The 16034-nt window shown below is 64.2% G+C and overlaps 1 protein-coding gene across 11 annotated transcripts in view; it reads left to right on the plus strand.

Annotated features, from left to right (window-relative positions):
- The window catches only part of ABLIM2 (actin binding LIM protein family member 2), a 97089-nt gene that overhangs the window by 62265 nt on the left and 18790 nt on the right, over window positions 1–16034 (plus strand). For 5 of the 11 annotated variants that reach the window (XM_036227466.1, XM_016127122.2, XM_016127125.2 and 2 more), the window contains 4 exons: window positions 3267–3368; window positions 3861–3914; window positions 10038–10090; window positions 10748–10889. In XM_036227466.1, the coding sequence (XP_036083359.1) occupies window positions 3267–3368; window positions 3861–3914; window positions 10038–10090; window positions 10748–10889 (351 nt within the window). The remainder of the gene's footprint in view (window positions 1–3266; window positions 3369–3860; window positions 3915–10037; window positions 10091–10747; window positions 10890–16034) is intronic. The other 6 variants (XM_016127123.2, XM_016127126.2, XM_016127129.2 and 3 more) reach the window with 3 other exon arrangements.

Below are 16034 nucleotides of genomic sequence, written 5' to 3' on the forward strand. Positions count from 1 at the left end.
GAGGTGGAAAGTGACCAGCGGCGCGGGAGGGTCAGGCGCAGGGCCTCAGGTCAAGGCCGACTTCCCCGCCCCCTGACTGGGCCTCGTGGGCGCCTCTTCGTCCCTGGGCCAGGAACCTCCGACGGCGCAGGCAGCACGTGGCAGCGGTTACACAGCGTGAAAACCGACGCGTGGCTTGCCGTGGTCCTAGCAGGCCCTTGCACGTGGCTTGGTGCTGGCCTTGCGTCCGGTCACCTTGAGAAGATTCAACAGCCAACGGAGACCTCTCAGGGGCCAAAGCTGGAAAAATGGAACCACGAGGTGGATAACGTAGTGCTGGATCGCAAACCGAAGCAGAAAGCGAACACCCACGCGCCCACGCGGACATATGTGAATGACGGAATCAATAAATACTGGGCGGCGGGGACAAATCTCCGTGCGGACGCAGACGCTCACCCCCAAGGCGGGGAGCCGGCCCCCCATCCTCAGGCGTGGCCGTGGTGACCGCCTCCCCGAGGGGGCGGTGTGGAGGGGGAAGAGAGGGCCTGCACGGTGGCCAGCACGATGACCTCAGCCAGGGGGTCCAGGTCAACGTCACAGGCCGAGGTCACAGGCTAACGTGACAGGTCATGCAGGCAGCATGAGCCCTTGACCTGGCCGGGCGGGAGGGGCATGTCGCCTCTGTGGTCTTCCTCCCAAGAGCTGTGACCTGGCTCCTCATGAGACGTGATCAGAGAAGTCCCAATGGAGGGACGTGCTTGCCTGGGACCCCTCAAGACCGTCAAGGCCATGGAAAGTGAGGAGTCTGAGAAGTTGTCACAGCCCAGAGGGGCCCGTGGCGACTGCGTGTCATGGACATCCCATGATGGGATCCTGGGGCAGGAAGAGGACGTTAGGTAAAAACGGGCGGAATCTGAGTAAAGTGTGGTGTTCAGGTAATAGGCGTGCGGCGATGCCCCATAGTGTTGCGAGATGTTGGCCGTCGGGGACGCTGGCCGCGGAGTTCGTGGGGATGCTCTGTGCTGCCCGAAGCTGCTCTAAAACACGTCCCTCACCTGGATTTGAAGGAGGTGGCTTTGCAGAAGCCGGGACCTCCCACCTGCTCGTGGGCGTCTCTGCCTTCTCGCTCAGGGACGACCCTCCCCGGCGCAGACCGGACTCCGCGGGGGCCTGAGCCAGCTTGGAGAAGCCGCAAGCCCATCACGGAACCTCCAGGTCACCACACAGCCGTTCTTTGGTTTTCCGACATCCCTGGGGACGTCAGCAGTTTGGGATGTTCCCCCTGAGGCCCACGGAGAACGCTGGCCCCCGAGCAGTGACTGGGGCCTCACCGGGACACTCTCCCCTCTGATGCTCCCGGCTCTGTCCCTGCTGCAGAGGGCAGCCATAGTGGCGTACACCCCAAAGGGCTGTCCTGGGCATTCCGGCGCTGACATGGGCCAGCGCTCCATGAGGCCCCGTGCAGGGTCGCTGTTAGGGGTGCATTTTATGATGATGAGGGACACAGAACAGTGGGCTGTTCGGAGAAGGGAGTGGTCAGTGGTGGGCTGTGTCCTCCAGGAAGGCTTTGCCCTGGAGCCTTGACCCAGGATGGGTCTGGACAGGTGGTGAGGATTGGAAAGGGGGCTCCAGGCGGGGATGTGGGGGGGTAAAAAAGGCTAGGAGGATGGGGCACGAGCAGAAGCGTCTCGGGCTGAGACCAAGATCTTGGGAGTTTGGGGACCGGTCAGAGGCCCCTGGATGGCAGGCGTGACGTGGCGTGAGGGACCAGTGTGGCCACCGAGTCTGTGTCCCCAGCCGCCCCCGGTCATGGCCCTCTGAGCACCCGATGGGAGCTGCAGGCCCTCCTCCAATGGACGTGCACATGCGCATGACCCTGCTGGTGATGTAGGGCACCGCGCTGCAGGCTTGGGGGCCGGGGCACAGGACTCCTGCGACATGCTTGCAGTGTGCAGCCACCTGGGCAGGAGCCGGGTGGATGAGCAGCCGTGGATTCTAGACAGAAACGACCCTCGAGGCCCCCGGGCTTGCTGAGCCGTGCCGAGGGTGTTCCCAGCTCAGCGATGGCCCCGGGCGAGCTGTCCTCGGCTGCACCGGGGTCTGCGCGTGTGCGGGTGCACAGGGTAAAGCCCTTGGGGACAGGTGAGCGGCGGCCACAGCTGCAGACGAGGTCTGAGATTTCCTTCTCGTGCAGGGGTGTAATCTCCCTGGGGGCTCGGCCTGGCCTGGAGGCCCTGCTCCCCAGGGAGGTGCTGGCCTCAGGACAGGCACGAAGCTCCTGTCTGCCCTGGTGGACGGCCGCTGAGGGAAAGCAGGGTTCACGCCGCAAGGGGTTCACGCCTTTGTGGCCTCGGCCCGGTGTGGGCTGCCGGTCGTGGCCTGCTCGAGCCGGGCCCACCGTGCTGCTGCGCGCCCCCCCGGCCCCGTGCCCCCGGCCCGGGCACACGCTCTCTCCGGGCCCCCGCCTTCCTCACCAGCCTGCCACGCGGTCTCCGGCCGGTCCCTCCGGGTCTGCTGTTGAAGTGCTGCCCCGTCACGTGTTACCTTCAGACAGCCGCAGCTCGAAGGGGGTGTTTCTGAGTCAAGAGCGGCCCTTCCCGTGTACCGAGCCGTCATCTGTGGGGCGCGAGGGTTCCGAGGCTCAGGGGAGAGGACGAGGGGCCGTGCACCCGTCGCCCGGTGTCCTTGCCCGCCGCGTCCTGCCGCTCGTACCATTCCTTAAGTGCGGACGGGGTATCGGCAGGAGCCACGGTCGCGCCTGGGACGTGATGGGCTCGTCCGCGGAACGGGAGGCCCGTGCGGGTGGGCGAGGGGCCAGAGCCGGGGTCAGGCGGCTCTCCCCAAACCAGCCATGCTTAGGGGTGCCGAGCGATGCCGGCTTTGTCCTGTTCTCCTGTAGCCGGCAGAATTTCACGCAGTGGCTTTTAAGGACAGATTCTGATGAATTCTGGCACCTTCCTCCTATTTGAATGCTAACTTGTGCATTCTGCGGTAAAGAAGCATCTTTTTGTACGAGGGCGCTCAGGGAGGGAGGCCTTGGGGCTGGCGCATTTGTCGTTTGCCGGGTTTAAGCACCAGCCGCGGCAGCAGCAAACTGCTCTGCCGCTGTTCCTTTGCCGAGGCTGGGCACACCAGTGGGGGCCGCACTCCCTGCCCTGGGCAGAGGGCTCGGGCGGCTCCCCGGGCAGGGGCGACCGGGCTCGCGGGGAATACGCTTCCACGCTTGAAATGCTCTGCTCTGCTTCCCTCCCGCCCTCCGCCCGCTGCCCTTGCTCTTCCGCCTGGAGGCAGCGAAAGCGGCCGGAGCACGCCCAGCCTCTCGGTGCTGTCCGACAGCAAGCCGCCCCCCTCCACCTACCAGCAGGCCCCTCGCCATTTCCACATCCCAGGTAGGCATCCGGACAGGCCCACGGGCTCCGTGTGGGCCCGTCTCGTCCTGCCTTGCTTCAGCGGGTGCCGGGTGGTTCCTAAGCCTCTCCATGCCGCCCCCACATCCTGAGGTCCCTGAAGTATCAGCAAGTGGGTTTGCAGATCCCCCCGATTCTGTGCATTTCTTCCAAAGCCGGGTAAATGCCAGAGAGATGATGTCGTCCTCCCGGGAACGGGCTGGAGACAGGGGGCTGCCTGGATCGGCAGGGGCCCCACGGTGCTGCTGGCCGCTCACCGCACCCACCCCCTTCCAACTGGAGATGGTGGCATTGGGGCCTGGGCGAGGCTTGGTCTGAGGCGTGGGGCCTGGGCGTCACTTGTGGGGTCCCAGATTCTTTCTGGAGATTCTCATTCTGGGTGGCTGATGGGTGCTGATCAAAAAATTAGAGTGCGAAGCATCACGATTTGCTTGCTCACCCTGCTTTCTCTCCTTTTTCTTTCTTCCTCCCCAGACACCGGAGTCAAAGATAACATCTACAGGAAACCCCCCATCTACAAACAGCATGGTACAGTCGGTCTCCTCTGCTGTGGCCCCTGCATGCCTGTCCCACTGCTCTGAATGCTGCTTTCCTTTGTGCTGATATGTGACGGGGCCCCCCAGGGGCCACGGCAGCCTGAATATTAAATCAGATTCGCTCGTAGGCCCCCCAGGGGCCTCTTCAAAAATGACGGTGAAGGGAGGTCTGAGAAATAACGCCTGTGTGTTATAATCCAAGGCCGGGCCGGGATAAGCATTCATACCGAGAGCTGGCCTCAGTGGCTGACTGACCACAGTCGAAGGGACAGAGGCTCCTCAGGCCACAGCCTGAGCCAGCCTAGTCTTTGGGAAATAGAACAAAGCAGGGTCAGCCTTTTGCTCCTGTGTATCTAAGTCCTGTGTTATGAGAATTCCTGTCGAGAGAATGAATGACCTCGCCTTCAGGTAAAGGGACTTCCTGCATTAGCAGGTAGGTGCTGGAGATGTCTAGTGGCGAGGGTGTCTCTCAGCCCCCCCCCCCCCCCCCCCCCCCGATTTCCCTCTCAAAGGTGGCCACCCCCCTCTGCTCCACCTGAGCCTGCTGGAGACAGGTGCACAGGGAACAGGCAGCTGAGCCGTGGGGCAGGAGGCAGAAGGCTCACGATGTCTCCTGTTTCCTCACGGAATTTCTGGGTGATCGGCGGCTCCCATGTCGGCATCCTGAGCCCCTGTCTCCTCCTCTGCAGAACAGGACGGTGCTTCTTCCCAGGCCGCTCGTGAGGACCGGGTGGGAGGACGGACGTGCACACACGTTCGGAACGGCTAAGTGCCGTGGGGGGGACGGGGGTTGTTGTCAGGTTGCTGGGGAGATGGGAGGACCACCCACACTCGAAGGTCCTGCTCAGATGCGCCGCAAAAGCAGCCACGCCCCAGCCTGCTCTCTGCGGCCCGTCGGCGGTCTGGCCTAGTGAGACGACGGGGTTTAGGAAATGTTCCTCCTCCGTTGCGCTAGGCTCTATGCTTTGTTTCTGCCACTTCCCAAGAAGGAGAAAATAAACGAGAAGCCCTGGGCCCCCGGCGGGCGGCGACTTTTATAGTCGCCTCTCGGCCGGAGAAGTTTGAACGGGTCCGAGAAGGATGCACCATTTAGACCCCGGGGCCCCTGGAGATGGTCCAGGTCAGCCCCTTGTGTTGCAAGTGGGGAAACTGAGGCCCTGCTAAAGGAAGGAGCAGTCACGTCACGCGCTGTCGCTCCGTCACGGCGTCCGTGTTGACGGCAGCGTGGAGGCTGCGTGCACCGCCCCTGTTCTGCGTGGAGCGTGGCGTGTGCGCGTGCGTGGCGTGGGGAGCGTGGCGTGTGCGCGTGCGTGGGGGGCGGAGCGTGGCGCGGGCGCGGTGGGTGGAGCGTGGCGTGTGCGCGTGCGTGTTGCATCGTGGGTGGAGCGTGGAGCGTGGCGTGTGCACGTGCGTGGTGGGTGGAGCGTGGCGTGTGCGCGTGCGTGTTGCATCGTGGGTGAAGCGTGGCGCGTGCGTGGTGCATGGAGCGTGGCGCGTGCGTGGTGTGTGGAGCGTGGCGTGTGCGCGTGCGTGGTGGGTGGAGCGTGGCGCGTGCGCGTGCGTGGTGGTTGGAGCGTGGCGCGTGCGCGGTGGGTGGAGCGTGGCGTGTGCACATGCGTGGTGGGTGGAGCGTGGCGCGTGCGCGGTGCGTGGAGTGTTGCGTGTGCGTGGTGGGTGGAGCATGGCGTGCGTGCGTGGTGGGTGGAGCGTGGCACCTGCGCGGTGGGTGGAGCGTGGCGTGTGCACATGCGTGGTGGGTGGAGCGTGGCGCGTGCGCGGTGCGTGGAGTGTTGCGTGTGCGTGGTGGGTGGAGCATGGCGTGCGTGCGTGGTGGGTGGAGCGTGGCACCTGCGTGGTGGGTGGAGCGTGGCGTGTGCACATGCGTGGTGGGTGGAGCGTGGCGCGTGCGCGTGCTTGGTGCGTGGTGGGTGGAGCGTGGCGCGTGCGCGTGCGTGGTGCGTGGTGGGTGGAGCGTGGCGCGTGCGCGTGCTTGGTGCGTGGTGGGTGGAGCGTGGCGCGTGCGCGTGCGTGGTGGGTGGAGCGTGGCGCGTGCGCGTGCGCGGTGGGTGGAGCGTGGCGCGTGCGCGTGCGTGGTGGGTGGAGCGTGGCGCGTGCGCATGCGTGGAGTGTGGAGCGTGGCGTGTGAGCGGGCGTGTGCATGTCTGGAGCCCACATGTGGCCCTCATCCCGCGATCTCAGCACGCTGACTGTCCACTCATCTTGGGGAGAGCCGCGCCGTCAGGCTCAGAAGCCGTCGCCTTAGTTTCCACACTTTCCTTAAACAGACTCTGGGTGATGATGTTGACTCACTGGACCGTTTACTTAGTTTGTTTGATATGTTCAAGCTAAAAATTGTGCTCTTTAATTAACGTGTTTGCTTTTCAACGTTCTATCTCCAACTCATCTAAAGTTGTTTCTTTTTAACTAACATCACTTTTTCCCAATGATCTAGTCCCATTCTTGTCTTTGAGAAGCAAGCCTCCAGCGGCGAGGGCGGCCAGGAGGGGCGGGGACAGCGGCGGTGAGGACGAGGTTGGCTAATAGTCGCGTAGCTGCCGTTGGGTGTGTCGCTGGCATGTGCTGGGCACGTGATATGTGACAGCTCGTTTCATCTTGACACGCTGAGATCCGAAATATTGTAGATGAGGAAGCCGAGGCCGGGGCGGCGAAGGGGCCGGCCAGTGGCCGAGCCAAAGGCCCCGCCCAGGCCCGCCTGACCCCCGACCCTCCCACTCTCATTTCGCAGCATTTAGGGCCCAGCTAGCACTTTCTTGTGCTATACCCGTTCCCACTCTACTTGGTTACGATTTAATGGCTTTTTAAATAAAAGAATAAAGGAAAAAGCAAAAAGAAGTACATGAAAATAAAAGGAAAGGGGGAGGGGAGGGAGAAGGAGACCTTCCCCTGCCGTGTGGTCGGGGGCAGCTCTGGGTCAGGGCCACCGCAGAACAGGCTGGGGGGGGGGGGGGCGCCTGCCAGGTCCCCCTTGACCCACGCGGGAGCCACTCAGGGACCAAAAGTTCACACACCGTGGGGGACGTGTCTGGTGTCTCCCCTAATGTCGCGAGTCGCTCACAGTTGCTGTGCGATGCAGACACACTCAAACCACAGCCGCCCCCTCCAGCTCCATCACCCGCCCGAGCTCGTCACCCACCCGAGCTCCATCACCCACGCGAACGTGTGTCTCCTCCCGGAGCGTGGGGGTCACAGCCACCTCGCTGGCTCTCAGGCCTTGAGGAGGCCAGGCCGCGTTGACTCTTGGCACAGAGCAGACTTCCCGGTGGTGAAGGCCCTCGGGGAGTGAGGCCGGGCCCGCTTCTAGACTGGTTAAACTGAAGAAAGAAAAACGCCTTCCCAACATCCCAGCAAGCAGACCACAGATGCCAGGGTAGGACTCGTGCCTCCCGCGGGCCCTGTCCCGCTGGCGAGCAGACGTGGGCCATCAGCGCCATGAGAGGGGAGCGCTGGCCCGGCTGCCCGCTGACGGGGCTCCCCCGGGCCTCCCGGCGGTCGGAGCCGCCCGCCAGACCGGACGAGGCACCCGCCATGCACTGCTTCTGTGGCCTCGCGTTTAAACCGGAATCAGTCACGTCTCACGTGTTCCCCCAGGACTCCCGGGTAGTGCAGTTGAGCCTCCTTTTGGTTTTGGGGTCCTCTCTTGTGCTGGGAGGAAAGGGGAGGGAGACATTTCATCCAGAAAGAAGGCGAGAGACCCCCACTGTTAGCAGGAGGCCACCCCCACAGGCTCCCAAGGGACACGGGAATGGACGTCTGGCCTTCCCCAGAGGGTCCCACAGCAGGCGCACACCGGGCTCAGAAGCAACGCCTGTGTGGCGGGAAGGTAGCCCCGCCCCGGTGTCCCTGGCTCTCTGAGGGGTCCCATCTTCCCGACGCCCTGAGACAGCGTCCCGCAGATCAGCCTCCAAGTCAGCCTCCCGCTCACTCCTGATGTTACGCCCGAGCTCCGCATCATGTGACATCGTCTGCATGCTATCACATGTGGTCCTCGCGACTGGGACGGATGGGCACTGTTTGCCCACTCTACAGGAAACGGGCTCAGAGCCAGCAGGAAGTGGGCCGCAAGTCGTGATGCGGAGTGCGGGCCCCCGGGCCCTCCTGCCCATGCCCTTGTTTCCCCAGAGGACCCTCCGTGTGTTTCGTGGTCATGAAGAGGCCTCGGCCTGAGTCGGTTCAGTCGTGCGTGCCCGGTGGGCCGGCGGCGTTTGCAGAGGAAACGCTGAATCTTGGCAGACCAGCCCCCCCGACCGAAGGCGGGCCGTTTTTGAGCCCCGCATGTAGAAAGTCTGGCCCAACCTGCCGTCCGTGGCTGTGTCATGTCCTCAAACCCAGCGTGGCCTGTGCCCACATCCTTGAACCCAGCATGGCCCATGTCCCGTGGCCTGTGTCCCATGACCCGTGGCCCATGTTCCATGGCCCGTGACCCGTAGCCCGTGGCCCATAGCCTTTGTCTCATGGCCCATGGCCCGTGGCCCCATTGGCCCATGGCCCACATCCTGTATCCTGTGGTCTGTCCCGTGGCCTGTGGCCTGTGGCCCGTGTCCCGTGACCTGAACTGCAAGGCCTGGGCTTTCATACCCCTAAGGCCCTCAGGTGGAGCCCAGTTGTTGTCTTTGCAAACTGCCCGAGTGCCGCTCAGGGATGCGGGTCGCTTGCTTTGACCTGCAGGCCTGCTCTGGGCCGGACAATGCCCGTGCTAGCGGAACTCCGCACAGACGTCAGCCTGGTGGTCTTTGGGGCTTGCAGGTGGCCGGCAAGAGTCACGGCTGATGCACGGCCAGTCCGGGGCTTGGCTGCCCAGTGACAGGGAGTCGTTGTCCGGGCAACAGGAGAGCCCACGCTGGTGGGCGCGCCTCCCCGAGCGCCCTGGCCCCCCGTGCCCCTGTCCATCGCGGCGCCCCCCGGCATCAGCCCGCCTCTGCGAGCCGAGAGGCCGGGGTTTGCTATTTTCGCGTTGAAAGTCACTGTCTCTCCTGGAGAGAGGAGATGCAGGCAGCCGTCGGGAGTAAGGACGTCGGCGTCTCCAGAGCAGTCTGCGGCTGTGGGTTCGTTGCGTCAGGGTCCCGTAGCCGCGTCCCCCGTGCCCCGGCCCTCAGGCCTGATGTCAGCCTCGTCCTCGCTGGTGCACAAGTCAGGGTGCTCCCACCGGCTAGACGGTCCAAGCCCTCCGCAGGCTGCAGGCGAGGACCCCACCCTGCGCGTCCTTGCCACGGGGCGGTCTCCGTTGGGGGGGGGGCTGGGGCTCCTCCGAGTGCTCCGTGCACGTGCACGGGGTCCGTGTTTCAGGGCTGGGCACAGGGTGGGTCTCTGCGGGCTGAACTGGATGCTGGGAACTGTCAGCGAGCCCTCGTGTGACCCATTCGAAGGGTCGTGTCAGTTCAGCTGGGTGACGACTGCCCCACCCCAAACAGAAAAAGGCCAGGGGAGAGCACAGAGCCCGCGTTACTCGGCTCCACAGGGCACCCGCGAAGGAAACTTGCTCGCACTGACCCACCGCGGTCACCCTTGGGTGTACTCATACTCTTTACCACTCCCCGCGGACTGTTTCCGGTGGCATAAGTCACTCGCCGTGTTGTGATTTGTGGGTTGATGGCAGTGAGGTGTGCAATGTCCTCTGCCACCCACCCGCTGGTCCGCACATCGCTCTGAGCCTCAGTCCTCTGATCTGGGAAGTGGGCTGTGTGGGATGGGCGGGAATTCCAGGAAGCACCCAGCCGGCATTCGGCACAGGCGGGGCTGGATGGCCGACATCTTCCCTGACCTTGGAGTTGACCGTGGAGGCAGAGTGTGCTGTTCAGAATGTCACGTGGCTGCACTAAAAGCATGGCCCATCCGTGTGTGCGTATATGGGGGGGGGGGGGAGGCTGGAATTTTAATTAGGCTTCACTCTACTCACCTGCTCTTGGTTTTAAGGACATCATCCCCAGGCGCTGTCCCTGCGGAAACCTCTACCGGCTTCTCTGGTTCCTCAGCCCCGAGGAGGCGTCCGTACCGGGGAGCTTTGCTTGGCTCATTTTCCGTTTTCGAGCAGGACCGTGTCGCGGAAGCCCGGAGCCAACGGCATGTTGCCGTGACAGACCCGTTTCTTCCTTTTCAGCCTCAAGGCGACTGGATGGGGAGGAAGGAGGTTTCTACCCGGACGACAGGAAGGTAATGTGGGCAGGTCTGGCTGAGGGCAAGCTCGTTCACGCAGAGCTCCGGTGTCACGGGCACGCCTCCAGCTCGAAACCCCGGGCTCCTGCTCTCGGGTCCTGCTCCTTAGCAGTCCCGTGGGGCCACATGGAACAAGGGCCCAACTCAAGAGGTGGTTCCGCCAGCCCCTCCTCAGAGGTGGGACCAGCGTAGCTAGTGCCGGGCCCCGGCGTCCGCCCAGGCCACTCGGTTACGGCTCCGTGACCGAGGCCAAGTCTGAGGCGGGAGGAAGACGACCCACAGTACGTTCTCGGGCGTCTGAGGTGACTGTTCTAGAACAGGCTTGGCAGGCGTTTTCCAGGGAGGGCCCCGGAGTGAATGAACGCCTCAGGTTTGGGGTCCCACGCCATCTCCGTGCAGCGACGCACAGCGGGCGGGCGTGGTATTCCCTGACACTCCTGCGAAAGCAGGCTGCGGGTAGGCATGGCCCGCGGGCCGAGTTCGCCCGCTCACCCAGAGAGCTGGGGCCCCCTTTGCTTGTCCTTAAGGAAGGAGGGTGTGCGTGGAAACCATCTTGGGCCTTGACCTCCCTGAGCCCGCCTCCGTTTCCTTGTCTGCAAAAGGGCACGGTGCCATTGCCGACGACCTCGAAATCACGTTGCTTGTTCTCCCCAGCAGAAGGCCAGCTGGCTGATTCTCAAGGAGGATGTGGGCACCAGGACGAACTCTCCAGAGCTGGACGGCCGGTCCCCGTCCCTCAGCAGCGGGCCCGACGGAGAGCCACTGCAGACCGCGCAGGGGGGCAGCTTCTGCCCGCGTGAGTGGTTCTTTTAAGCGAGGAGCTACGAGCGTGGCATGACAGGCCGCACGGCGAAGGGGTCCCACGACTTGGGGCCCGCCCCCCCAGATCTAAGCCTTGCTCTTTAAAAAATAAAACAGGAACACACCGACAGACATGAGGGCAAATCAGGCAGGAGGCGGACCCTGGGCTGCCTCCCCATTGCTCCTGGGCTGTGCCAGTGCGTCCCCTGGAACCCCAGGACTGGCGTGAGGGCAGAGCCAAGTCGGGGCAAAGGGCCCCCCGGCTGCCGGGCCGGAAGTGAGGGCCCGTTTCCCTCCGGAGCAGACGCGAGCATGGTCCAGGTGGTGAGTCCAGACTCGGAGTGGCCGGCGGCATGGTCCTGTTTTCTGAGTTTGTCCTGAGCAAGGGACGGGGGGTGGGGGGAGTAGGGGCTGGGGCTGTACCCTCAGGGAGTATGGGAGACAGAAGCCGCGTGTGCCTGGCGCCCGGGGCTGCGAAGCCTGATTTAGGAGTAGGGCGGAACTCCAGGCGATGGTCCTCACGTCCCAGGCTGGAACTCACAGGAGAGCGACCGGCCTGGCATGGACGTCCGGCCCTGCGGGGGGTGGGTGGTTTTCTGCGGCAAGCCCGAGGCTGAGCCTGGAAGCCGAGGCCGGGAGGGGACGGCTGTGGGCGTGAGAACACAGGGGTAAGGTGCCGGCTGTGCCGTGAGACAGACCCGAATTCGACCCCGCTCACCGCTGACGGGCCAGTGAGCGCTGGGCCCAGCGCCGGGCCTCGGTTCCCGCTGTCTGCCCGGCTGGGCCGTTAGAGGCCTGAAGGAGGTGGCACGTGCCCGGCCCATGGGACATGCTCGCCGAGCAGGCGTGAGCCGCCGTCATCGTCACCGTCGTGCGTCTGTGCCAGGAGCTCTCACACATCAAGGACAGACATGTTCCGATGTGAGAGGGAAGCGAAGCTCGGGCACTATTGTTAAAGAAGAGCCCGAAGGAGGAGTTTCTGCTCCTGCGTGACCTCGGTTGCGGGTGTCTGTCCGCGTCCCGGGCCTCTGGCCCGCTGGGGTCAGGGTCTCAGAGCTGGCGCCCCACGGGGAGGTCGCGCCAGCAGCGTCTCCCAGAGGGACTCATCCGGGACGGAGGCATGTGTCCCCTGGGGCAGGTCTGGGGGGGTGGGAGGGGCATGGCGGGCTGCAGCCCCACCCTCGCGCGGGGGGCGGGCTCAGGGCGGTCACGGGAGACCCGGGGCACACCCCTGACCAGCCGGCCATCCGGGTCCTCTCCTCACAGGCAGCCCGTGCCAGGATCGTGTGCGCCCCTGGCCGCTGGCGTAGCCCGGGGGGCTTCCTGCTTTGCACTTCCTTTTCCTGGCGATTGTGTTTGAGGCGACGAGCCCCCGTTGCACCAGCTCAGAAGCACCTGAGCGGCCCCCCCCCCCCGGGCACCACGGCATCAGCCCCAGGCCCAGAGCCCTCGGGGGACTGCCTGGGCATTGCAGGTGGCTTTTGCCCCTCTCAGCCCTCCCCTTGCTGGGTGGGGGTGGCCCTCGTCTGCGAGGCCGGCGGCATGCCGTCCCCTCCCTGGTCGCTCCTCGGGGAGGCCAGGTGCCGCCCCCGGGGGCTCCCACTTGTGTTCGTGGCCCGTGGCTTGGACTCAGGGGAGAAGCCCCGTCAGGAGGCCAGCCACCCCGTGGGGCCGCCCTGTGTCACCGACACGAGGTGTGGTCGGTGCGTGTGGCCTTCGCCTCTCTGCTTCCTCATCTGCAAATGCTGGGGCGAGGTGGCCTGGGGTCGTCCCCGGTGTCCCGCGGCCGGGGGGCCCTGCGAGCCCCCGCGGCGGTACCAGCTGCCTCACTTGGCCCGTCACACAGCGGCCACCCCTGGCTGCCGCATTCCCGTCGCAAGCTGGGAACCGCTTGTGACCACAATGGGAACACGGCCGCTTCCCGCCCAGGGTGCTCCTGGCCTGCGGGACACCGGTGCTGGTGCTCATGACGTGCCTGCGCACGTGTGTGTGTGCACGTCTGCACGCGCGCGTGTGCATGCGTGTGTGCACGTGTGTGCTTGCGCACGTACACGTATGTGCACGTGTGCTTGCGTGTGCACGTGTGCATTGTGTGCATGTGTGCGTGTCATGGGTGTGTGTGTGCATGTGTGCGTCGTGCGTGCACATGTGTGTGCACGTGAGTATGCGTGTGTGCGTGCGTGTACGCGTTTGTGTTGTGTGTGCGTGCATGCCGTGTGTGCACGTGTGTGCGTGTGTGCACATGTGTGCATGCATGTGTGCACGTGTGGATGTGTGTGCATGTCATGTGTGTGCCTGCATGTGTGCACGTGTGCGTGTGTGCACGTGTGCGTGTGTGCATATCGCGTGCACATGTGTGCGCACGTGTGTGCGCATGTGTGTGCGTGTCGTGTAAGCGTGTGTGCGCATGTGTGTGCGTGTCGTGTGAGCGTGTGTGCGCATGTGTGTGCGCGTCGTGTGAGCGTGTGTGTGCACGGGTGTGTGCATGTGTTCTCCGTACCGGCACTTGCTTAGGACGACAGCGATCACGGCTTTGTCCTCTTCCGCTTCCTGCCGCGGTGCCGGCACCGGGTCCCCTGGGCGGGATCCCATGGCGTCTGACGCCGCGGCGGTGCCTGCGTTTCCGTCCCGGAGGCACTGCCTGGCCCCCGATGCGCGCAGGGGCAGCAGCGAGGACCCGGGCTGCCAGCCGTGCGGGGTCGGGCGCGCCCGGCCCTTTGCCAGCCTCTTGAGAAACGTGGGTGGGGCGGGTTGGCCGCCGCTTCTCTCGGGGTTCCTTCGCGCTCCCGCGTGTGAGCCCGTCGACACCGGTGCCGTCTGCGAACAGTCGGTCTGCACGCAGCGAGGCACGGCCACCTGCATCCCCAGGGACATCCGTCTGCACCGCCCCCAAGGAAGGCAGCGCCGTGACACCCAGCCCGGCGGGCGCCCAATAAACGCTGGTCGGCTCGAGGTGCATTCGATTCCACGGGTGTTTCCTGAGCCCCCGCTCTGCGTCCGGCGCCGTGCGGGCGCCAAGGCGGAGACCGAGAAGACAAGAGCAGCCCCCGCCACGGAGGTGGCCGTGAGGGCGCGGGGAGGGGCAGGGACGCCGAGGGGACCCCGCGCGCACCCCGCCGCCACCCGCCTGGGTCCTCCGCGGGCTCCCGGGGGGGGCACACCCTCCTCCCCAGCGCCACCTCCCGCCTGGGGCCGCGTTCGTTGTTCATTCATCCACCAACGTTGATCGAGCACCTCCTCAGCGCCGGACGTGGTGCTAGGCACCACGGCCCGGTCCCGTCCCCCAGCGGGGAGGCGGCTGGACGAATGAGCAGCAGCGACAGACCGGGGTGGCCTCCCCGTCCCCTGTGGCGGGGCCCTGGGCCGGCAGCGCCGCCGGCTCCGAGGAGGGCCCCGCGCTGCAGCACACGCATCGTGGCCGGCGCGGTCGCCTGCCGCCCGTGCACACGGGCGTTTCTCTGGTCTACGCGTGGGGCCGTGTTATCGATGCTCTAGTGGTTTCCGCACAGGGAGGGGACAATGTTGGATTTTTGTCAGGAGAAGAGAGAGTCTGGAGCCTTATAGGATGAGACTCGCTGCCCCCAGAACACAAGGTGGTGGCGCCCCCAACCCCCCGCCCCGCCCCGGCCTGGACCCCGTGGGTCGACCTGCTGTTGCTCTAGGCCCCGCCTTCCTAACCCATGAGGTCCTGTCCTCCTCTGGCTCCGTGTCCCCCCTGGGTGGTCAGACGTGTGCCAGTGCCAGACAAAGCCCCCGGCCAGTGGGGGCCCTGCCCGGAGAACTCTGCGATTGCCAGACCGGGCGCCACGCCTGGAGGTCAGGGTGCGCAGCGAGGCAGCGTGGATGGGGGTCCCAGTGTGGGCCACGGCGCCCCAGCCCGTGGCTTTGGCATTTGTGTCACCTTCTGGAAGCCCACGTTTGATGGGACGTGCTCATCTTCGCCTACTGCCCACCCCTGCCCAGGGCCTGCTTGGGGCTGAGATGGGGACCGCCTCCTCGGGTCCTTCTGAGTGCCCAGGGGGCGTGAGAAAAACCACCCTGGGTAGTAAGAACCAGCCACACCAGGTGGACCAGAAGACCACTCGGACAAGCATTCTTAAGACTTGTCACCGGAACTGCAGCTCATGGTCAGCCAGGCCCTACCTGCCACACTGGACAGGGCGGCAGGCTGAGGACGTGTTAGACTGCAGCAGCCTCCCATCCAGGCCTCCTAGCATAATACAGGAGCCACGCCCTCAGTCGTCACAGCGAGAACCGCGGAGGTGACCTCGGGCATGAGGAAAGACGACAGGTGAACGCCGAGAAGAGCCAGGCGCTGGAGTTAAGAATCTAAGGATCGCGAAGGTGGCCGTCGCAAAAACGCTTCGATGAACAGTTACAAACACTCAAGACGAACGGGGGGAAAAATCTCACCAAACGAATATGTCATGAAATAGAATCAAATGGAAATTATAGAACTGGAAAAGAAAATAACCAAAGTGAACAATTCACTGCACGGGTTCAGTAACCGGCAGAGACCGTGAGAGAACAGGGAACCTGTGAATCTGAGCAGCAAAGAGAAGGAGTCAGGGAAAAAAAAAAAAAAAAAGGACAGAGCCTCAGAGCCCGTGGGTGGCGTCTGCATCAGGACAGAAGGAGGGAAGAAGGGAGCAGGTCTGAGAAAGTACTCCGAGACGCAGTGGCTCGAAACTTACCGAGTTTGACCAAAGACGTAAAGCTACAGGTTCAAGAAACTAAACGAGCCTCACATAGGATAAGTGGTCAGCAATCCACTTTACATCACATCATAATTAAATGTCTAAAATCAAAACAGAGAAGAAGATTCTTGGAAGCAGAGCGAGATGGACTTCCTCGAGGGGAACGTGGTGGGAGTGGCGGCCGACGCCTCATCAGAAGCCACGAGGCCGGCAGGACGTGGCTCCCTGCTCTCCACGTGCCGAGGCCGGCAGGACGTGGCTCCCTGCTCTCCACGTGCCGGCGGAAAGTCGCCGTGGGCGCGGGCTCTGTGTTGGGCGGAAACATCCTCCGAGGGTGAATGGAAAAGGAAGACGTTCTCACCGGAAGAGAAAGCGTTTCCCAGGAGCAGACGTATCTGGCTAAAGGAAGGTGTCCAGACGAGAAGGAAGTTGTAGCGGGAAGG

Source organism: Rousettus aegyptiacus, unplaced genomic scaffold (genome assembly GCF_014176215.1).
Source record: "Rousettus aegyptiacus isolate mRouAeg1 unplaced genomic scaffold, mRouAeg1.p scaffold_m13_p_10, whole genome shotgun sequence".
NCBI classification, from domain to species: domain Eukaryota; kingdom Metazoa; phylum Chordata; class Mammalia; order Chiroptera; family Pteropodidae; genus Rousettus; species Rousettus aegyptiacus.